Source organism: Halichoerus grypus, chromosome 2 (genome assembly GCF_964656455.1).
Source record: "Halichoerus grypus chromosome 2, mHalGry1.hap1.1, whole genome shotgun sequence".
Lineage (NCBI taxonomy): Eukaryota > Metazoa > Chordata > Mammalia > Carnivora > Phocidae > Halichoerus > Halichoerus grypus.
In genome coordinates, this window is record NC_135713.1 from 91,895,047 (window position 1) to 91,920,063 (window position 25,017).

Sequence of the window (25,017 nt, forward strand, 5' to 3'; positions counted from 1 at the left end):
TTCTACTTCTTAGGATGGTTATGAGACATAAATAAGTTAATATTTATAATTTAAACAAAACAAAACAAAACAAACTTACAAGGGTTTCCTAAAACCTGGAAAATAAAATCCTAAATTCCTAGCATGATTCACAAGGCCTTCTGAGTCTCTGTCCCTAAACCTCTCTCCAATCTCTTCTCCTTCTCAAACCCAACCCAAATGAGTCAAGAGTAAACAACAATGTGAATGTCCAAACTTAAAGGTAACAGAGGACTGACTGATCATTTGTGGCAAAAGTTGCAAGGAGTGAGAAGATTTAAACTTATGTTCTCTTTTGTGCTTCCCTATAAATTAGGGTTATCCCGTACACTGCTGCTGAGTTTATTCTAAAATTACAATGTATAAATCTAAGGAACATGAGAGAAACTTTAGTTTTTAATGGATATAAAAATTAATGTTTAATATTTTCATGGGAAGCTTATTGCAATAATACGGTACCCGGTAATTTAAAACTAGCATGCAATCTCAACAGTATTCACCTGTATTTTCCACTCAGTTTAAAGACACTGCATTTAAAAGAGTAATTCCAATTTTCACTTTTCACGATAACCTACTTAATGTAAAAACGCTTTTCCTATGCTAAATTTTTAGTGATAAAGTCAAACTCATGCTGATGAAGTATAATTTTTAAAAATGCTATTTACTTTCTGCTTATCCAAACTACCCTTGCTAATGTCTTCAAGGCCTTCCTGACAAGACTAACACATCGCCCATTCTCCATTCTGACCTTCTTAGATTTTCTCACTGATGACCACCAACTGTTCTCTAACGATCTTAGCACCAAAGCCCTGATAGCCTCTCAGTCACCTCAGACTCCACGCTGAGCACAGGAGCCCAACGTGGGATGGATTCCATGACTGTGAGATCATGACCTGAGCCAAAATCTGGAGTCAGACGCTTAACTCACTGTGCCACCCAGGCACCCCTCTCAGTCACCTTTTATCCAAAGCCCTTGCTGCTCTCACTGAATCTGTCCTACGGGATCTGTCTGCACAAATGAGCTACAGACACCAAAAGATGATTGCCCTAGGCAGACTTATTTTCCCTTCCCCTGGTTTTTTTTTTCTTTCTATGTTCACATTCCCTACAGAGAACTGGGTCACTTCTTTCTCCAATGGTTCCTTCCACTTTGATAGGTTAGAACCTGTATGATAGCAAAGAATTTCCCATTAGCAAGCCAAGAGAGTCAAAAAAAAGTCTTATTGCTGGCCAACTTGGTAGTAATCATTTTATACTCTCATTTTACAGATGTGGGAAAACACTTCAAACATCAAGTCACTTTCCCAAGGTGACACGGTGAATTCGTGGCAGAGAAGAAAAAAAATACACAGGCCTTCAGGTTCCCAGCTTGCAGCTGAATTACCCCAACGTGCCTCATGGTATTACTGGGTTTCTGCCCTTAAGGACAGCAGACCAAATTTCAGGGGATCTTAGATGTACTTTTATTATACAATGGTCCTAACTCTGCCATTAGGCCAGTGCAATATCAACCGCATATCTTTTTAGCTCTTAAATCCCTTGATCAAATGAAATTTCGCAGAGAAACTCACTACAGATTAAATAAAAGGCATGCTGATTTGGTCACGACATAGCATTATTAGGTCCCCTTTCTTCATCCAGAGGGGGCTCTGGGGGACTCTAAACACCGTGTACAACAGTTTGAAAGCCATTGCCTTAGCAGGCAACACATTTTCTATTACAATTCTATTTTTCCACAGCACATGATGAGAAAGGAACAGTGCTGCCCAGCTGACCTGAAGAAAGGCCAGCTTGTTATCCAGTCACTGAGGCAACTAGGGAAGCGTATGCTTCTGACTCTGCGAAATGCTGACTGATAAAAATATTTTCTGCTAACTTCCCTTAAGAAATATAGTTTATTTTTCCAATAAATTTCAGCAGTATAATGATTCTGATGGACACAGAATTTTATAACTGAACACATTTTCCTTTTCACCTTGATTACTAATAACTGAATAACATCTTATAATAACAAATAGCAACTCTTACTTTCTTATTTTTCTATCCTTACTATCTTACATTTCTCTCCTTATTTTCTCTTTATTCCAGGGTCTTTAGATACCATTCTACTCTCTTATTATCCTGCTATATTGTACATATCCCAAGTAAAGCACCAAAAATAAGTTTTTGAAGACATTATAAATTAATTAAAATTTTTATAACTTTTTATTACTTCAACAAGCACTTTACAAGACACAATACTGGACAATGATTCTGAAGTTTTTCAAGTGTCAAAATATGTTAGAGATTTAAGGAATTCTAGAACACATGTGATTATTATTCTGTCAGTATTTATATTCAAAAGTAATAAAAAAATGCATTCTTTAGGTTTCATCTTAGAGTTAGTTTGCTCTGAGTAGACAGGTTACAGTTATGTGATTAAGAAAAAAAAAAATCACTCTGATATTTTTAGGAGTGGCAGTTGACTAATCTTTCTAATCCCCTACTCCCTCCTCGCCTATAACCCTTATATAGGTCAACAAAGCTTAATAAAGCATTAATGGAAAAAAGAAATTAATAGTTTTTAAAATCAGTTTCTAAAATAAAGAACACTTACATGAAAATTTGAACAAGAGTTTGTTTTTATGAGATCTTGATTATTTTAAGATAACATTCTAGATATTTTTCAATTGTAGCTAACAGGGTAGGCCTCTGTCCCCTCAAATCACAATTTCTGGGACTTACATGCTAGCATGAGGGAGAAGTACTGCAATTAACAAAAAAATGATTTTTCATATTGAATGATCAATACTAGAGCTCAAATATCAAAATTACTGAATAGACGCAGTAATTATTGTATTGCATTAGGATTTTTGGACATATCTGAGTGCTTCAAAACTTGTGGTAAAAATATATATAAATAAAATTCACCACTTAACATTTTTCAGGTATACAATTCAGTGGCATGAATAAGCACATTCAAATGTTGAGCAGCCATCGCCACGATCCATTACCAGATCTTTTCATCATCCCAGAAAAGAAATTCTGTACTCATTAAAAAACAAACTCCATATTCTCTCCTTCCCGCCAGCCCATTTGTAACCTCTATTCTATTTTCTGTCCCTATGAATTTTACTATTCTAGCTTCCTCATGTAAGTGGAATGCCTTATTTGTCCTCTAAGTGCTCTGTATAGGAGGAGGACTTTTATATTAGCTTATTTTGCCTTCTTTTTGAAATTGAAGATGTTTTCCTATTTACTTCACTTTGTTAAAAAGTTAACAGAATTCTGTAGAGTATACATGTCTAAGCTTCTGATTTTTTGAATATTATGTAAATGTACACAAGGAAAATAATCTCCTAAATAACAATGTACTCTAACTTTTGGGAAGGGTGGCATAAGAAAGAAAAATTTAAAAATTACAGTCCAAGAAAAGAAAAAGCCGCAAAAGGATACCAATTACTACAAGATGCATAGATACAGGAGAGTACTTAAAAGGCATTAAAAAAAAAAATCTGTTGCATTTAATTAAACATAAACATTAACCCAGAAATGGAATGAAGTCACCCATGATTTACCACTACATTGTATGCATTTTAAAAAGAGCCTGAAAAGCCAAATACCTAAACAATGATTTCCAGGTAGTAGAATTACAGGTGATTTAAATTTCTTCCTTTTTTTGAGCTCTTCTATTTTTCAATTAGCAATAATCGCGCCTCGAATAAACCTCATTGGCTACGATAGTGCCACTGCGCAAAGCTTGAGCTCTTCTATTTTTAAATTTTGCACAGTGAACAAGCATTACATGTTATTTTTAAAAATCACAAATGATACATTTAAGAACACTTTATTGTATCATTACTTTAAGACAATGGAAAAAGAAGGTAATTACCAGGTTAAATAAGCAGCTTTCTTCCAGCAACACTGAAAACACTTTATTAGCAGCAATAAAATTATTATTAAAGGCAAGAAAAAAGTTTCTTTCTTTCATATAATTGTTTCTACTAACAGTTGCAATCAGATCACACTACAGTATTTAAAATTAATTTATAAAAGCTGTAACACTGAACTGCATATACAACCAAGCAAAAAATACTGTTAGCAATCTTTCAATTTCAATGGAAACGTTGCTGAGAATCAAGACAGCAATCCAGGAAAATGCCAAACTTGTGTTGGCTCTCATGAAACCATGTTCACTGGAAACATCTACAAACACATGCAGGCCACTTATGAAGGACGTGGGCATTTTCCTATCAAAGGGAACCCAGGATGTGCTGACTGGGCAAACTATTCTCTAACACATCCACTAGTCCACTCTGTGGAACGTCCCAAGAATTTCAAAGGAAAATAATTAACAAGAGCAAATGTTCTTTCCCAACCTTAACTGTATCTGTGAAAGCCACAAATAATTAAGGCCATCAAAAGAAAGGTAAGATTAATCAGTCATCAGGAATAAGATTAATCAGATTAATTAGTAAGATTAATAGAGGGGAACCTGACACAACCAGAGGGATGCATCCTTATAATTAAACACACATTTTGAGCTCAGGCAGACAAAATCACAATCTCTCTCAGGGGCGCCTGGGTGGCTCAGTCATTAAGCGTCTGCCTTCGGCTCAGGTCATGATCCCGGGGTTCTGGGATCGAGCACCGCATTGGGCTCCCTGCTCCGCGGGAAGCCTGCTTCTCCCTCTCCCACTCCCCCTGCTTGTGTTCCCTCTCTCGCTGTCTCTCTGTGTCAAATAAATAAATAAAATCTTTAAAAAAAAAAAAAATCACAATCTCTCTGATTCTGTTGTTCTCTTTGCAAAATGTCAGGAGTTGAAACTGAACAATGGCTCCTAAATCTGGATATGTTTCAGAGTCACTTGCAGAGGTTCTTAACTATAGAGTCCAAGAGTCCCCTTCATCACACCAATTACAACACTATCTCCAGGGGATCTGCGTTCAAGGGAACTGTCTGGCATCTGCATTTCAAACCAAACCAAATCCTCAGGTGACTGAAGTATTAAATTCATACAACCACTTTCTATCAAAAAATGAAGTGAGGCATCTCCTGTTTGGCAAACACAGCTGTGGGAACTAAATAAACAACAGAGATGTTCACAGGCAACATTTCTGATGCCAATAGAATTCGTAACAGCCTACTCATTTAGTAAAATATCACTTATCATATGGTTTTTAGTGCTGGTATTTACTACCAACTAGAAAACATGCACTGCTTCAAAATGTTCTCTTTCTGTCCAAGAAGGATATTTACATACATATATAAATATATATATATTAATTATATAAATATATATTAAGATATATACATACACATATAAGTATATGTAAACATATATTATATATATTTAATAGAGTACAAATACTCCACAGTAGGTGCTCAATCAATATTTGCTGAATTAAACTAGACCGGGCAAACAAATCATAATCATTTGCACAATCAAAAGCAAATATTTAAAATAAGTATTTGAATGCCTATTACTCTCCAATTCTCTCTCAAAATAAACACACTATTATCATTTTGAGTACACCGCATTCCTGAAGTGAGGGGCCATAACAGAGTTTACTTGGGTAACATGGCAAGAAAATTATTAACCAAGGGCCACTTAATGTAAATACCCCTTTCTACCAACATTTAATTCACATAAGTAGAAGTAAATTGTGCTGAGAGAAGCCAATTGTTTTGCTTTTTTCAAACCAGACTTAATTCATTGCTTTCCTAAAACTTAATTAGTGAGTCTAAAAAGCTCAATGAGGTTTAAGTTTGCATTTATCAGGATAATAAACAACAGATCTTATATTCCAGTGATGCACTCAAACATGTTAATGATCCTTGGAAATATGTGTCTAGAAATATTTCACTGATAAATACGTATATCACAATATACTGATATAAATATACTAATTAGAGCCACATGTAAATGTTTGCCAAAATTCTACTTTTAAAAATAATGTTCTTATTCAGGGAAAGGCTTATACAAGGTTACAATATTCAGTAAAAAATATTCCTAAAGCCTGCTATTCACAGCTTTTCACACATTTATTTGTCCTCTTACAGAACAGCACACAGCACACGTAGGCACTCAATGAGTATTTACGGAATGCATGAATTTAAAACCCAGTGTCATAAATGTCCAGTCAATAATACAAAAATAACCAATTTAAAGATAAAAGTTTGGAGCCAAATTTTATGCATGTATCTCACTCTGCTAGATTTTCAGTATTTCTTCCATTGAGTACAAAAAGGATTTGCAATGATTTAGAATAACAACATATCTATAATTTCATGAATATGAAACTAAGATCATAAGCCATACAGTAGATCTTCATATTTAAGACAGCACATTTTACATGAGCTTTGAAAATGCTAATTTTGGATCTCATCTTAGAGATTCCAATTTAATAGGTCTCTGATACATGGCTTAGAAAGTTTTAAACATTTGAAACAAGCATCTCAATGATTCTGATGCAGCTATTATAAGAACCATATTAGAGAAATACTCCCATGCATGAGAAGGGGAAAACTACACCAAATTTGTTTCTGCACCTGAGCCTTGAATTTAGCTCTTGCTTTCCTGGCAGCCAAGACAAAAAGGAATTAAAGAAGAAATAACCATTGGCTGATGAGAGGAGGCCTGGCAGTTTGTCAGAGAAGGCCAATAAATTGCTTCAAATGTTTGTGTAAACAGGCACAGCATGCACTCGGAGGGAAAACAATTCCCTAGCATTAACAAAAAATGACTTACCAGGTAGCACTTCATGTAAAAGACAGTAAATAATAAAATGAAAATTTACTTATGAGCAATTTTGAAGACCATATAAAACATCATCAAATGGGTATGTCTAATTTTCTTTATTTTATTTTATGTATTTATTTTTGAGACAGAGAGCGAGCGTGTGCGCACAGGCGAGTGCCTGTCTGCACGCCTGCGCTAGTCGGGGAGGGGGGCAGAGGGAGACAGAGAGAGAGAAAATCCTAAGCAGGCTCCATACCCAGCGCAGAGCAGGATGCAGGGCTCAATCTCACGACCGTGAGATCATGACCTGAGCCAAAATCAAGAGTCAGACGCTTAGCTGACTGAGCCACCTGGACACCCCTAATTTAATTTTAAAGCACAAGTACAAACTTTTACATACTGCTGGCAGCCTCTCTGAAGAACAAGAAAGATGCACACTCCTTACACTCCACAGTCCCACTCCTAGATAACAGCCTGGATTCAGAAAACTCATTCATGTGCACCAGAAGATGTGTGTAAGACAAGTACCAGTACTGTTTGCATTTGCCACAAATCTGAATCATGGAAAATGAATAAACTGTGGTAGGTGCATACACAATGGAATATTCATAATTATAGCAAAATGAGTAAACTAGAATTATATGTATCCATATGGATGAATTTCATAAATACAATATTGAGGGGGGAAAAAGCCACTTGCAGAAGAATACATAGTGTGATGTGATACATATAAAGTGTAAAAGCATACCCAATAACTCTATGTTGTCCCAAAAATATACCTGAGATAAAAATACAGAGAAATACATAGGATGAAAACTATAGTCAAGAAGGGCAGCTCCTCTAGATGGCGTGGAAAGTAAATGAATTAGGGAGAATTATGGGTTCAGTGGTATTGGCAATGTTTTATTTCTTTAGTAGGGTGGCAGTTACCTGGGGGATTGTTATAGGTCTGAATTATTTCACAATAAATAAATGAAAAATATGAAGGCATAATATCAAACCATATTCTAATAAGGATCTAGGATATAAATGAATGTGGTCCATGCAGACTCCTTTCCAATTGTAACAGGAAGAGAGGGTGAAGACAGAAGAAAAGACAGGGAACAGGGTCCTTATACTAAAGCAGTGCATTCCAGATACAGCCCTCTAAGGTTAGAGACCAAGGAATCTCTGCACAGCAGATACCTTGCAGCCATTAAAACATGTGAGATTAATCAGCATGAATTGATAGAGAAATATGTCCCCCACATATTAGAAAATAAAAGCAAGCTGCATAGCAGTAATGCTTAGTATAATATCGTTTATATAAGAGAAGGTTTACATATACTTGTACATCTGTGGAAAGTTATACAAAGAACCATTAATAGTTGTTGACCTGGGCAGAAGGCAAAAGTTCCACTTTATGCCCTTTATACTGTCAAGCTGTTTTCATAATAAGTATCTACAATTTTTAAATTAACTTTTATAATTAAACAACTGAGCTCTCCAGCAAGGGCTTGGGGAAATGCTTCTCAACCTCAGCTGCACTTCAAAACCATTTGGACCCTTACATAACTCAACTTCCAGACCCCAGTCCAACTTAGAACCTCTGAGGGTATGGTCCAAGTATCACTATTTTTTAAAAGCTCCATTACAAAAAAAAAAAAAAAAGTCCAATGGGGGTGCCTGGGTGGCTCAGTGGGTTAAATGTCAGACTCTTGATTTCAGCTCAGGTCATGATCTCAGGGTTGTGAGATTAAGCCCCATCTGTCTTGGGCTCTGTGCTGGGCGTAGAGCCTGCTTTAAGATTCTCTATCTCCCTCTTTCTCTGCCCCTCCCCTCCTCATGTGCACATGTGCATTCTTTCTCTCAAAAAAAAAAGTCTAGTGTACATTAAGGGTTAAAACTCATTGTTTTAGATGTTACATGTGCAAATGACAATGTGAGTTATGAAAATTAAAGACACCGATCTTGTATACTGATCCAGACAAGAAAACCATCAATGCCTAAAGGAGGAAGAAAGAAGGTTATATATAGGCTGGGTTAAAAACTTTTTGGAAAAGTAAGCTCTGATACACTGAAGCACCTGGGAAGGTTTATACTCAGAACCGCAAATTCCATTCTACTGAGTAGGGAAGAGAAATTTGCCCTGGAAAAAAGTGTTCCCAGACAATGACCGTATAAGCATTTCATTGGACTCCTATAAAACCTCTCATTTTGACTGATACTGCCCTTAATTTGAGGTTGTATCTTTGTTACATATTTATTTCAGATTTTTAAAAAATATTAATAAGCAGAAGAAAAGAACACTCACCATAATCCCATATCCCTCATGATATTTTGGAATATAAGCCTTCTATTTAGATGATTTTCTCTGCATATATTTACATATATAATTTCTCATACAAAAGTGGAATCATACTGAATGCCAGGCTCTGTAACCTGCTCTTTTTTTGCGTATTATTTTTTTTTAATTTTTAAAGACTTTATTTATTTGACAGAGAGAGAGACAGCGAGAGAGGGAACACAAGCAGGGGGAGTGGGAGAGGGAGAAGCAGGCTTCTCACTGAACAGGGAGCCCGATGCGGGGCTCGATCCCAGGACCCCGGGATCACGACCTGAGCCGAAGGCAGACACTTAACTGACTGAGCCACCCAGGTGCCCCCTTTTTTTGTGTATTATAACAAGAATATTCTTTCACGTAATACTGCCTCTGGATGGGCCCACCAGGACCAGGTAACTGTAAAATGTACCCCCAAGTAGCTGAAAAAACTGACATGTGTGAAGGAGCTAATTCAGAATGAAAACTACTATGCTAAAACAATTTGGTGTTTGCAAAGTTTAAAGCTTAGTTGTTGCATTACTCAGTGACCGGTAATCAGTCCAGCTCCTCAACGCTGCCTGGTTTATGAGATAAATGCACGTTATCATGCCATCAGCATGGAGGAACAAGAAGCTCATGGTCCAAGCCTGCCACTAGTTAGTCTTATCATTACAAATCGTTGTCTAACGCAATAAAAAGGTTTTTTTAAGCTGTTTTCTTAAGCAATTTGTTTGTTTTTCTAGGTACTGCGAACTATTTTAAATGAACAAGTTTTCCTTTGTGGAAACCTCTGAGACAAATCTGTGACTTCCCCACCAGTGTTGGTCATCATGTGATAAATATTTTAAGCTTCATTGCTGGCTCCATTTTAATCCGTCACCCTCATTTTTACTTATGCTATTTGAAATCTTCTGCAAACCAACACTTAATTCCTTTCTGGAAGATGGCAGGATAAATATGAATGAATGAGCAAGCAAATAAAGACAGATATACCATCACTCCTCCAGCACTGCATAATCTTACTGCATTGTAATGCCTTGTGCCTCCATCTCCCACACCTGAGTTTCCGAAGGGCAGGTTAAGTGGTCTCATTCGGCTTTATACCCCTAACGCCTAGCATCAAACTCTGGTACATGGTAAGGTTTTAAGAAAAATACGTGTTCAGTACACTAGCGTCTTGGCCTTGTTATTGAGCGAGTGCTCAAGTGTTCTAACAGCCTACAACTGTGCTTCCGACCCAGAAATGTAATGGCCATCTTATGGTACAGCCTCCTTGCTGTGCTGCATGTTAGCAGTTAAGATCACTTCCGAAATCAGATCCTCCTCCTGAATTTCCCAGTGTTACTGACAAGTACCACCATTCACTCCTCTTGGTCACCTAGGCTTGATGCCTCCTTGTCTCAGGTCTTCATCTATCTCTCTTCATCCACTACTGTAGTTACCAGGGCCTGTGTGTTCTAACCCTGCAACATCTCTCCTCTGTCCCTGTCCACTTCCATTTCTATCAGTCTAATTAAGATGCTTGGGATCTCCCCAAGAATTACTGTATGACATCATGCCTTTGTAAAGTCTGTCTTTCACAGTGTGGCCAGATTAATCTTCCTGGAACCTCAACTATAACTCTGATCACATCACTTCCCTACTCCTACGTCTTCAAGGACTCCCCACTGCCCATGGGATTAGCTTCCATTTGCCTGATCTTGACTTAAAGGTCCATTCATTCAATAGCCCTGTTCTTGAGTGTTATGTATGTATGTTTGGACCTCTCTCCAGGTTTGGGGAGGGAGAAGGGAAATGTACAAAACATGAAACTCAACTTCTGGGAATGGACCATACAACAGTAGAGGTAGACCTGTACATGAAGAACTATAAAACTAAAAGTGGTAAGAGCTTTAAAACAAGGCAAAATACATGGATGATGGAAGCACAGAGATGAGAAAGATTAATTCTGGCTATGGGAATCAAGGAAGACTTCATGAAGGAGGTGGATTTTTAACAAAAAAAAATTAGTAGAAGTATTTCTGGCACAGGAAATAATACAAACTGAAAAAAAAAAAAAATGGGAAAGCACATAATAGCTTCCTGGAATTCAGAAGGAAGTACTGGGTTCACACATAGGTAGGTGAGGGAAAGAAACAGAAAACAAGACTGAAAAGGCTGGGGGTCATCTGGTGGTTCCTGACTGACATGCTTGGAGACCTTTATTCACCATTAGAGGTTTAGCAGCAGAATGACCTGATCATAGCTGTGCTCTGACAGGCACCTCACAGAGGCCTGAAAACTGACTGGAGAGAGGAAAAAAGGAAGACTGAGAGAGCAGGGAACCAGTTTCTGCAAAAATATGTAGTAAGTAATGGGTGCCAGGATTAGATCTGAAGCAGGAAAAAAATACATCAAGGGTCAAAGAGTGCGTTCAGCAATATCCGTTGGGGACAATGCAATCACACAAGCATATTTTACCTGTTCCTTTCCTGCCTGACTGAGGAGCGTCTGAGTCCAGGTGACACAGTATGTGTCTCAAGTTCCGGGCCACAACCAGCCAGCCCAGTTAGGCTGTGGTGTGTGGCACCTACAGCTCTAGACCCACCACTGTCCAAGCTTGGTGAGACTCGTCCCAGGCCCCACCCTTGTCCTTCCCATGTTTTTATCAGTCAGAACACTGTGTGTCCTCCTCTGTGGTTCTTGGAGCCAACATCAAGTCCAAATTGCTCTACACTTGCCAGGTTTTATCCAACTCTCCACCTCACTCACCTCCCAAAGCCAGACACTGGGCACCCTGGAATACTGCCAAATGGCCAGCCAACTCTCCTGTGTCCTTGCTCTCTTCTCCACATGGGTATTCCCTCCCATTCCTCTCCAGTCCCTCCCCTGCAACCCTCTTCAAAATCAGCTATTCATTTCCTCACCTCCTGCAATACTGCAAGGATTCTCCTGCTCACCACTCTTATTTCTAGGCTCTACCTTCTGGTAATAAAAATAGCTCCTTTGAGGTTATACCATTTGACCATAACATCTTCCCTTTGTCCATGTTGTCAGCTATTCAACTTCAAATCACAACCCCTCATTCATCAAAGTTGTTAACATTTGGTGTATATTTTCTTCTCTGCCTCAAGAGCCCTGCCAACTCTTCTGGTAGCACTGAGGGTCCATGTAGCTAAACCAGCCAACACCATCTAGATAATTCTAGATCTCCTCTTAGCCACCTCTCCTCCTCTCTTCTACCTCAGCCGTCCAGCACCAGGAGCACATCTTGGACTTCATCAGAGACATGAACTATTTCACCTCAAAAGCTGCCCACTCTGGCTCACGCAGCACCTCTACAATGGCTGTTCAAAGCTCTCAGGACTCTAGCCCACCTACCACTGTGCTTTCCCCTGGGCCCTCTTCTTTGTTGATGTTCCATGGACTATTATTCCCAACATACCCTTGCCAACTGGTTTGTTGTGGTTTTTTTAGATTTAAAGATTTTATTTATTTATTTGACAGGGGGAGTGGCAGAGGGAGAGGGAGAGGGAGAAGCAGCCTCATGCAGGACTTGATCCCAGGACCCTGAGATCATGACCTGAGCCGAAGGCAGACACTTAACCAACTTGAGCCACCCAGGTGCCCCCACTTGCTAACTCTTAAACTCCCTCTGCTTTTTCATTCACTTCTCTGGAAAAACTCCACCCTTGGAGGGGTTGCAAAAAAGGGTGATGCTCTAATTCTACCATTCCTTCTTTGCTTATTAGCTGGGGTACTTCTATAATGAGAAACTTCCTCTCATCACCTGTGTGGAAAGAGAATAGCTGCTTGATATTCTCTTTATTTTTCAATTTTCATTCTCCAACGTGATTAATGATTTTTTTGTTGTAAATATCATTATTAACTTACTCTAATATCCTCCAAGGTAATCAATGCATTTTTTAAATCATAAATTTATGGGTATAATACATCCCCCTGGATATCCCACTGAAACATGTTCAAGTCTACCATTCAAAAACAAACAAGTCCCTCACTGGATCTCTTACCTCCTCCTCCCAGCCAAGCTGCCTGATGACACCTAGACAGTCTATTTCTTGAGCTCTCACTCACTCCGTTACCATCTTTAACTGGAGTATGGTCCCACCACTCCACCAAAACTGCTCTTGCTGGGGCGCCTGGGTGGCACAGTTGGTTGGGCATCGTACAATTGGTTTTGGCTCATGTCGTGATCTCAGGGTCATGAGACTGAGCCCTGCGTTGGGCTCTGCGCTCAGTGCAGAGCCTGCTTGAGATTCTCTCTCCCTCTCCCTCCGTCCCTGCCACTCATGCTCCCTCTCTAAAACAAATAAATCAAGCTTTTAAAAAAAACAAACAAAATAGCTCTTGCTAAGGTCACTAATGACCACCACTTTGTCAAGATCAAAGTTGACTTTTCAGGCTTCATTTCACCTGACCGCTCTGGGCTGCTGGCCACTTCCTTTCTCCTTGGAGGAGTCTTCCCCTGACCATGTCACATCCTGGTTTTTGTCCCCCTGTTGGTTTTTCTAGCTTATCATCTTACTCATCAATGACATGTTGGCATTCTTAGAACACTATTTTCTCTATTATACTCTCTGCTGAGATGATCTCACCCACACCCAAGACTTAACTTACCACTTATACAAAAATGTCTCACAGCAAATTTGTATCATTACCTTTCATCTCTCCCTCTGGACTCTATACACAACTGTCTATATGACAGCTCCCCTCAAATGTCTCAGAGTATTTCTACTTACTACATATAAAAATAAAGTCAGGATCTATGGAAAAAAGAAAACCACCCTCTTCCAGTAAATGCCAGCATTGTCCAACCAGATGCACAAACCACTGTCATCTCTGACAACTCCATTTATCTCAGTTGCATCTCCCTTCTATCACCAAGCCCTGTTGATTTATTTCCTGAACACCTTTCAAATGCAATTCCTTTCCACTCTAATACTACAAACCTCATCCAAACTACTGATACCTCTCCCTAAGACCACTACTAATAAGGTTACTACTGTGTCCTTCCTCCAAACATTCCCTGCATTGTAGTCAATGTAGATGTGATCATGCCAAGCTTTGCTTAAACCCTTTAATGGTTTCCCATGGCTTAGGATAAACTCCTAAAACTCTACACTCTGTGTAACTTGCCCCTACCTATTCTTCAGCTTCATATAGAATAATGCTCCCATACAGAATCACTCTTCAGTCCCTTAACTACGATTTTTTAAAAAATGCTAAGGGCCTCTGCACACATGCTTCCTCTGTCTGAAATGCTCTTTCTTCCTTTGATTAGTTAGCTCACCCTTCAGACAGGCCTCAAGAATCACTTGCTAAGGGAAGCCTTCCCCTGTCCAGATCATACCCCAGTCTCACAGGCTGTCACGGCATCTTGTACATAGCCTTTGTAGACTTGTCACAGCTGCAATTTCACATTTTTTTTTTTTTTACAATTTTTTTGGTTAATGCTGATCTTCTCCACCAGGTAAGTTTTACCAGAACAGAAACTACGGTTGCATTGTAGTCCCAGTGCCTGTCATATGTTAGATGCTAAGTTAGTATATGTTGGATGAATGAATATATGAAAATGAATAAATACCCAAATTTCTTGAAATTAGTGTGGTTTGTCCTTTTTCAGAAGGCTTATACTTGCTATCACGGAATGTACTTTATATAAAGTATTTAATATAGAGGGCATAGGGCAGTCCCTATACATTGATAAAAATGTTTGTTACACTACTATTTTAAATATGTTATTATTATAATAAAGTTTAGCTGTTTTTATTATTATCACTGAATTCATTTTTTCTAGGCAAAAACTATTTTCTGATTACCTTTGAATCCATTCCCAAACACTTGCCTAACTCCATGAAGAAAGCTGGACAAAAGCAAATTCTTACTTTCTGTTTCCCTTGCAATTATAGCCATGAGAAATAGGTCTGGTTAATGAAATATAAGTGGAAGTTTTCTGGGAGGCTTCTGAAAAGGTACTGATTTCCTGGGCGGGGGGGGGAAGGTGTGTGTGTGGGGGAACTGTGGCATTCTGTCTTCCTTTTTCCTCATGTGATATGATGTCTGGAGTCACAGCAACTATCTTGCAACTATGAGGGAAAGGCCAACAAAACTGCAGAACCACTGAAGCAGCAGAAGCAGCAGCCCACCCCAAGCCTTCTCACTGTATGAGAAAAGTAAACTCTTACTTTCTTTTCTATTACTTGTATCTAAAGACATCTGTAATTGACATTCTGCTCACTAACAAGATTCTCTTTCAGACAAATCACCTTACTTTGCCCAAGAAGTCCTTTCCTTTCTTATTTTTCTCTTGCCCTTTTAATCTTTTTTCTCTTTGTTAAATTTCTCTGTCACTCTCCCTAATAATGTAACCAAAATAAAAAATATATATACACACACACATATACATACACACACACATTTTTTTTTTTACAAAATAGAAAATTAATGACAATTTAAAAAGTAAAGACAGATTCCTTAAATTTCTTATACTGAGTTGATCTACAAATATACGGAGATCAAAATAACATCTGTTTGTGATATGGCATCAAAAAGAATTTAGGTCTCTTTGCTTTGCTTACTCTCAGACTAAAAACCAAGCTCTTAAGGTAAAGTATTTTAATGTCTACTCAGGTGTATCAATATCAGCATGTGATATATTCTGATGTAACTCCAAAGTCAAGTATCATATAAATATGCAGCTAGACAATAAATCAAACACTTATACACAAAGCTTGACTACACACATATAGACTATATTTGATTTTTCCAAAAATGTACATGCAAGAAATATAATACTTTAAGAACTGATAAACCTGAATAAACAGATTAAACTATGATTTTCCTATTAGTGAGACCAGGTACTTCACCCGTATTCCTAATATGACATGCAATTTGGGATTATAAATTAAGGGTAAGACCTAGTTGGTTGTAGGTAATGTTCTTAGAGTAAAAAAGAAAAGAATATGAATTAAATTATCTTGGGCCAGTGTCCTTTTCAGTCTGTTCTCAGTCCCCCACCTGTAAAACAAGGAGAGTGGACTGGTTTCCAGACTGTTCTCCACAGAGCCTATCCAGGCAAGTCTGCAAGCCTTCCACTCTGACTCAGGCAGAGCAGATCTGCTTTTATGTTTAAATATTCATCTTTTATGTAAGATTTTTGTTAAAGAACTCAGTAACTAAAAATAACTTAAAAATAACTGGACAAAATGCTCTCCTTGGTCTCTTCTGATATTAATATTCATGATGAAATGATTTCTTTACGCTCCTAAGCTTTAAATATTTTAAGAGCAAATCTATTCATCTAAATATGTACACAGAAAGTTCATGTGACAATGTGGGCTTGCTTTATTTTCAGAAATATATTCAAATAGAACTAATGTTTTTACCTCGTGAAAATGCCATCCACGATTCCAATTGTTGCTTCCTCCGCAGGAATGTAGGAGCCCATCTGAGCCATGATAGTAATCAATGCAACTTGTTTTATGTAGGAGCTCTTTCCACCCATGTTTGGTCCAGTGATTATCATTACTCTCTCTGAATCCCCCTAGAAAATTAAAAAGCAATTTCACTTATTGTACCCAAAGGGCTTTTATGTAATACCTATAATTTAGTCCATAAATGGGAATGCATTAGGCAAAAGATGGCTTTCTGGTACTTAAATATGTTACCAATTAAGTATCACAAAGGGAAGGAGGACCTCCTTGTCTTCAACCTGAACTGTGTAACTGCAGAACAGTGAATTCTGAGCAACGCACAGGATTGTTTCTGCATATGAAAAAGGAAACAACAAGGAGCAAGCAAATGAGATAACTACTATGGCTTTCTCATTAAATATTCATTAATCTGCCTCTGTGTGTGTTTTTTATATTGCTTACATTTAAAATCTATCAATTTTCATTTATCCATCCTAAAACTACACACATTATATAGCTAATTGCTCAAGGCCCTAATGTGGGTTGGTAGCACAAGAATTGTCTCAGTGACAGATGGATGACTACTAAAGAGGTTTATAGTAACAAATTCTAGATATCAGCTTTATCAGCATTTTTCACTGGCATTTCACCAGAGCATAGAAAGGAGGCAGAAAAGCTCAAACACCTGTACTAATTTAATTTCTAGAACTTGCCTCTATTAACCAATTACAGTACTTGCCACATACAGACTCATCCTAAGGGAAATTGTCCAGCTGTAGCCCTCTGCAGAGGAGGGAGCCCGAGGCATCCATGTGCTCTGTGAACCCACCACACTGGGCAATACCTGCCTGGTCAAGAGTGGCCATTGTGTAACTTACCAACAGCCCTAGAGGTGGCCTCACATAAAAGGGCTTCTGAAACTAATCAAATAATCTCTTGGGGGTTTAAACTGAGTACCATGCACTGATTCAATTTGGCGGAACACAGAACAAGGCCACAAAGAACTGGGGACCATGAATAAAAAGTTATGAGGAAACAAAAGGTATGAAGAAAAACTACATAGAACAGGGAGTAAGGGGCACCTGGGTGGCTCAGTCGTTAAGCAGCTGCCTTCGGCTCAGGTCATGATCCCAGCGTTCTGGGATCAAGCCGTGCATCACGGTCCCTGCTCAGCGGGAAGCCTGCTTCTCCCTCTCCCACTCCCCCTGCTTGTGTTCCCTCCTCTCGCTATGTCTCTCTCTGTCAAATAAATAAATAAAATCTTTAAAAAAAAAAAAAAAAGAACAGGGAGTAAAAGGGGGAGTTAGCAATGAAAAGGAAGGAAAAGCAGAGGAGAGTCCAGAGGGGTGAGAAACTTCATGCTAATAATGAGGGTCTCAGAGTTAAAATATTGTAAAGTCTTACTATTGAGGGGATAAAAAGAAAACCGTTTCCATCTCTAAAGTTGTCTTATACCCTAAATTAACCAGATATTTCCAGTCTCACTAAAGCCAAGCTGTACTAGAGATTTGTTCTCCCTGTGATTCCTTTCTCTTATGGCAGGTAGCTTTAAAATGAGCATCATATGTCTCCATTATTTGAAGGAACTTGAGTGAATCTACGTTTCTTGGAACAGAAGAGCTTAGCACAGTGAAGGCAAAGAAAGAAACTTCGCATGAATAGAATGATAAAAATGATAAAATAAAATTAATTCTCCTACAGAGATTTAAAAATAATAAACCTATTGTAAACAACCAAATATGTGACCTAACCAAGTATTTCAAAAATTTAAATAAAATGAACAGCTTTTTTAAAATTGGCAAAAATGATACAAGAAATAGATAATCTGAATAATCCTGTATCCATTAAAGAAATTACATCTGTAATTAAAAGCCCTTCTGTAAGAAAAACTCCAAACCCAGATAATTTCCCCACTGATTCTTGCAAATATATAAGAAATAGCACTCTTCTACAGAACAGATCAAGGGCAACTCTAAACCAAAACATTTCAAAAATCCAACCGAATCCTGATAGCAAAAACCCGACAAGAACATTACAAGAAAGAAAAATTACAGGCCAATTTCATCCATAAATATATTTGTAAAACTCCTTAGAATATTAATAAACCAATCCAAAGCTACATAAACATTTAGAATTTTTGAGTATAAGGTGGGTTTAATATTCAAAGGCCAATTATGATAAAAGGCCAATTAGGCCTGACTCTCACACAGAGGCCCCAATCAATGTAATTCACCACATTAAGAGAATAAAGAAGACAAATCAGATGATCTCCAAAGACACAGAGAAAACATTTGATAAAATTCAGTATCTACTCATTAAAAAAAAAAAGGCATGAAAAGGAAATAAAAGGTACAATCATTGGAAAGAAAATAATACAACTGTCATTATTCCTACATGTCATGATTATGTTCCCAGAAAATTTAAAGAAGTCTATAAAAATTATTATAAACAATAAATGAATTAAGCAAGATCTTTGGATAGAAGGTCAGTATTCAAAAGTCAACTTTATTCCTAGATTTTAGCAATTAGTAACTGAAAATAGAAAATTTAATGGTACAATTTACCACAGTATCAAAAGAAATCAAATACCTAGGAATAAATCTAACGAAATGAGCAAGACCTCTACACAGCAAACTACAAAATATTTTTGAAAGAAATTAAAGAACACCTAATTAAGTGAAAGAATATACTATGTTCATGGACTGAAAGGCTCAGTATTATAATACTATAATAAATAAACTACTATGGTTCTGGCACAAAGACCCACAGTGGAATAAAACAGAAACAGACTGGGGCACCTGGGTGGCTCAGTCCATTGAGCATCTGACTCTTGGTTTCAGCTCAGGTCATGATCTCGGGTCGTGAGATCGAGCCCTGTGCGTAAGGCTCCGCGCTCAGCACCGGTCTGCTTGTCCCTCCCCCTCTGCTCCTCCCTCTGCTCACACTCTCTCTCTCGCAAATAAAAAAAATCTTTAAGAAAAAAAAGCACAGAAACAGATTGATGTGTATACAGTTACTTGACTTATGACAAAGCTGACACTGTAGCACAGTAGACAAAGGATGGTCTTTTGAATAATGGTGTTTGGTCAAAAGGATGTCCATATAGAAAAATAAGAAATCCTGACCTCTAACTTACATCATAAACAAAAATCAATTCCAGGTAGATTATAGCTTTGACAGACAAAAAAAAAAGATTACTGGACAATAATATATGACCTTGGGGTAGAGAAAGATTTCTTTAACAGATCACCAATCATAATTAACTATAAAAGAAGATTTAAAAAATGGAAGTACATTGGGCACCTAGATGGCTCAGTCAGTTAGGTGTCTGTCTTCGGCTTAGGTCATGATCCCAGGGTCCTGGGATGGAGCCCCACATCGGGCTCCCTGCTCAGTGGGGAGCCTGCTTCTCCCTCTCTCTCTGCCTGTCGTTCCCCCTGCTTGTGCTCTCTGTCAAATAAATAAATAAAATCTTAAAAAAAAAATTGAAGTACATTAAAATCAAATGCAGGGCGCCTGGGTGGCTCAGTCGTTAAGCATCTGCCTTCGGCTCAGGTCATGATCCCAGGGTCCTGGGATCGAGCCCCACATCGGGCTCCCTGCTCCATGGGGAGCCTGCTTCTCCCTCTCCCACTCCCCCTGCTTCTGTTCCCTCTCTTGCTGTGTCTCTGTCAAATAAATAAATAAAATCTTTAAAAATAAATCAATAAATAAATAAAATAAAATGCTATTCACCAAAAGATGCCATTAAGGAAATGAAAAGCTACAGAATAGAAGATTATATGTATTATATATTTCTCAAAGACTCAAATCCAGAATACATAAAAAACTTCTACAAATCAAAAGAAAGATAACCCCCCCAAAAATGGTCAAGAAAACTTTAAAAGAACATGACAAAAGAAAATATATAAAGGGCTTGGTATAGGTCAGAGATAGGATTATAAATAAGCAAAAAATAATAATAATAAATAATTGTCATATTCAATAAACCATGGTGAGACAATCAGGTACCTATGTAAAAAAAAATAGAGTTAGGCCTGACTCTCACACAGAGGCCCCAAATTGAATCTAGATAAGGGAATTAAGTGTGAAAAGCAAACTTTAAACTTTTAGAAGGAAACATGGAAGTACAGCTTAATGACATCAAGGCAGAGAATGATGTATTGAACAAGACAGGAAAAGCAACACAAAAAATATAAATCTATAAATCTATTAATTTTTTTAAAAATATTCTATTAAGTCACCAAACACAAAATGAAAAGGTCTAAAATAAAGAAGTAGTACTCCTACATAGTAAAAACACCAAAACAATGGGAAAATGGGCAAAGGATATGAATAGGATATTTATAGAAAAAGAAATACACAAGGCCAAAAACATATTCTTAATCAGGAAAAGGAAAATGTAATCACAGGATTTTTCAAGGGACCTATAAGCTATCCCTAACATTCAAATGAAGGAAACAGTGAAATTTTTTGAAGGAATAATTTTTAAAAGACACTTTCACATTCATCATATCATCAAAAGGCTTAAAAGTCTACTTATGCAGCATGTTGGAAGTATATGGACAGCAATTTGGAAATGCCTAGTAAAGTTAAAGATTCTGTATACCAGGGCGCCTGGGTGGCTCAGTTGGTTAAGCGACTGCTTCGGCTCAGGTCATGATCCTGGAGTCCCAAGATCGAGTCCCGCATCGGGCTCCCTGCTTGGCAGGGAGTCTGCTTCTCCCTCTGACCCTCCTCCCTCTCATGCTGTCTCTCATTCTCTCTCTCTTTCAAATAAATAAATAAGATCTTTAAAAAAAAAAAAGATTCTGTATACCAGTCTACATGACCCAGCAATTCCTCTTCTAGGAGTCTACCCTAGAAAAATACACAAGTACTCAGAAAGATATTTATAAGACTGCTCCCTCTAGTACTGTTTGTATTCATAATAGACAAAAAAAGCAATCTAATTGTCTATCATTAGGAAAATGAATAGATCTACTTTGTACAATTATGAAAACAATCATTTACAAAATAGCATATGACAGGTTCAACATGCCATATTTATGTACATTTTTAAAATACACCAAATTATATAGTGTTAAAATATAAATATTATATAAAAGAATAAAAATATGCATAAGGATAACAAGTAACATCAGCATAATGGTTATCAATCAGATAAGGAAGTGAAGGGGGAGGAAAAGGGAGAGCAATCAATTATGTATAACCTTAGCTAGATCTGTAACACTTTACTTACTTTAAATAAATCTAAAGTTCATATCACAAAGGGTCATTCTTTATGATATCTGAGGGAAGGGTAAATGGGTGTCTGTTCTACTGTTTTCTATACTTTTTCATTTGTTTGAAACATTAGGTAGTTAAAAATTACTTAAATGCATTATCTTAAGATTTAATTATTTATTTCACAAATAATCATCATGAGCCATCAAACAACTCTTTATAAATCCATTAATATATTTAGGAAAAATTTACATAACTTCCTAATGACATCTTGCTATTTGGACTTCCAGCATATTTACATAAAAATAGAATACTAGATAAAAAGCCCCACATACTAGAAAGTAAAAGAGTGTAACATAAGGCGGAATAACCCACACAAGGGTTACATGTGCCACGAGGAGGCCCTGAACCATGAAGGCGTTGTTGGTGGAACCGCCTGAAGTAGAATTACCAAACCCAATGAGCAATAGGGGTGGGTGATGGAAGTGCAGAAACAAAAAAAATAATTTATTAAATAAGTAATTTAGGAAACCTATGAGGAAAAAATATAAAAATATACACCCTTTATCTTGTAGACAGCTTCTTTCTTCCAATGCCTTGAAAGATAAGAGTATTTATACTTATTGCTCAATTCAGTGTCTTCATCCAATGGGAATCAAAAATTTGACAGGGTCCTGACAGGTCAAGATAGCTCCTGAGGTCTCAGTTTCCTCAATTCTAAAATGAGAGAGTTGAATTAAATGATTTCTCACCCTCACATTCTATGACCCTCTGAAAAATAATATGTCCAAATTCAGGCATATGACACAGAGTAGGTGGCTCTGGGTTGAATCAAAGAGGGGAAGCTGTGGAATTCACTTACACGAAGTACTTGGGAAAAATGGGTACACAGTGACCCCAGTCAGACGTGCGGTCCCTTCTGTGGAAGTGGTCTTTCCAGGCCTATCCAGGATCTGAAGATTTCAGACATGATCTAACTCGGAAGATTTAAGGAGTGAAATGCTTTCAACTCAACTATTTGTAGGTAATAAAGTGGTTGCTTTGCTAATAAGCACTAATATTTATACCTTCAATGAGAGATAGATTATATACTGGGCACACTCTAGTAAATACTGATGGGGAAAAAGAGACTGAAGAATCAGGAGGTATTCTGAGATGCATTAATACCTCTTGTCTCCATCTCAACTGCCACCATCCTGGGGGGCCACTGCAGTGGATCCTGACTAGTCTCTCTGCTTCTCTGCCCACAGATCATTCTCTACCTTGCAGTCAGATTGTCTTCAAAATTAAAACAGAATTTGTCTCCTGCTAAAAGCCCTCAAATAGCTCCACGGTGTACTAATACTAAAGCCTCAACTCCTCACCATGGCCTAGAGACCATGCCGGCCTGTCTGGCCTAATCTCCTCTCACCCTCCACATGTTAACTCAGCACTAGCCAGACTGGATTTATGTTCTTCTTCTGTTCCTGCCTTCAGGCCTTTCCATAGCTGTTCCTTCCATCTGGGGTGCTCTTCCCTGAGATCAGATCCTTTTTGTCATTCAAGTCCAAACTCAAACATCAGCTCCCAGGAGACACCTTTTCTGACCCTCAACTACCTTAAGCCCCTCTAACCTGTCCTACTCTATGATGTTAACCCATTTTCTTTTTTTTTTTTTTTTTAAGATTTTATTTATTTATTTGACGGAGACAGAGACAGCGAGAGCAGGAACACAAGCAAGGGGAGTGGGAGAGGGAGAAGCAGGCTTCCCGCGGAGCAGGGAGCCCAATGCGGGGCTCGATCCCAGGACCCTGGGATCATGACCTGAGCTGAAGGCAGATGCCCAACGACTGAGCCACCCAGGCACCCCCATTTTATTTTCTTTATACCTTTTATCCTTTTATCCCTCTCTGAAATTTCCTTAATTTTATTGTTTACTTATTACCAATGTCATTGCTAGAAAGTAAGCTCCCATGAGAGGAACTATGTCATCTTGTTCATCCCCACTGACTACAACAAGGTCTGGCAAAAAGAAGGCACTTAATAAATACCGGTGAAAGGCACCACAACAGGGATATTCACCACCCTTACAGATCAAAAAATCATCTGCATTCTCTCTAGAAACGAGTCAGGAATATGTGACTCCCTTTCTTCTACAGTTCCCAAGATGACATAGTAAGTGAGGAAATGATCAAGAATCTCATATATTGGGCGCCTGGGTGGCTCAGTCGTTAAGCATCTGCCTTCGGCTCAGGTCATGATCCCAGGGTCCTGGGATGGAGCCCCGCATCAGGCTCCCTGCTCAGCGGGAAGCCTGCTTCTCCCTCTCCCGCTGTGCTCTCTCTCAAATAAATAAATAAAATCTTAAAAAAAAAAAAAAAAGAAAACACGGATGGATGGATGCATGACAATAAACCAACACTGAAGTACTGTACCAAGGGGACTGTTTCTGGACAGCACCTACTGCCTGAATAAACCTTTGCGGAAGCTAGAGTTCAAACTTTCAAGTTTTTACCTCAGTACTAGTGATGTCTATGTGGACAGCATCAGTCAATAAGATCTTAGTATTATGTACCAAGAATCAAACACTGAATCTAAGCCAGTAAGTTTTGAAATAACTAATCAATTTCCACATTGAATGCGGTCTTCTGTGGAGAGAAAAGAAGTGGAGATGAAAACACAAAAGGCCCATTTTAAGGTATCATTCAGAAAACCACAGCTAACAAGTGCCACAGGTAACCGTGCTAACCACTGCACAGGCATCACCTCATTTCGTTCTCACAAGAGCCTCACAGGGTCATACAAGTACTACTGCTTTCCCATGTTACAGGCGAGGGAACAGGCCTGGGCAATCTAAGGGCCTTGCCCCGTAACATGGAGCTACTAAGTAGCAGAACGGGGATGACAGGTGAAGATCATCCCCTGACAGATGTCTCACAGGGATCCCTGCTCAATGACAGGGAGTCACAGTCACTGCTAGATCCGAGAGGAGCTGCTCTAGGGCAGGGCCAGCCTCCGTGGGTCCGCCGTTGGGTACACTACAGTGATGGTCAGTCAGAATATCCCTGAGGTCAGGAGATGCCCAGCAAAAAAATAAAATAAAATAAAATAAAACGAAACACTAAAATTGTCACATGTTCATTTCTAAGACTTGGGCATCAGCTAATTTTCTACAAAAAAGGCTTCCTTCCTTGACAGGTACAGATCCTGACATCTATCTTCAAAAAAGACTCATGGTAGAGCTATTTTTATAATAGCTGCAGAATGCTGAAAAAGTTTGGCAGTTTCAAAGTGTTTTATTCCCTGAAAACGTCAATCAATAATAGGTTACAGTAAGAGACTCCCTAGTGAAAGCCTC

At 38.2% G+C, this 25,017-nt stretch overlaps 1 protein-coding gene and 1 non-coding gene across 7 annotated transcripts in view; both read right to left on the reverse strand.

Annotated features, from left to right (window-relative positions):
- The window catches only part of MSH3 (mutS homolog 3), a 236,554-nt gene that overhangs the window by 26,231 nt on the left and 185,306 nt on the right, over positions 1-25,017 (reverse strand). For all 6 annotated transcript variants that reach the window (XR_013445733.1, XM_078067114.1, XM_078067112.1 and 3 more), the window contains one exon: positions 16,428-16,585. Coding sequence is in view for 5 of the 6 variants with exons in the window: in XM_078067114.1 (XP_077923240.1) it covers positions 16,428-16,585 (158 nt within the window). In the remaining variant the exon portion in view is untranslated. The remainder of the gene's footprint in view (positions 1-16,427; positions 16,586-25,017) is intronic.
- On the reverse strand, positions 3,620-3,758 carry LOC118519931 (U4 spliceosomal RNA). Its single transcript, XR_013446105.1, has one exon. It is a non-coding gene; the product is annotated as a U4 spliceosomal RNA (small nuclear RNA).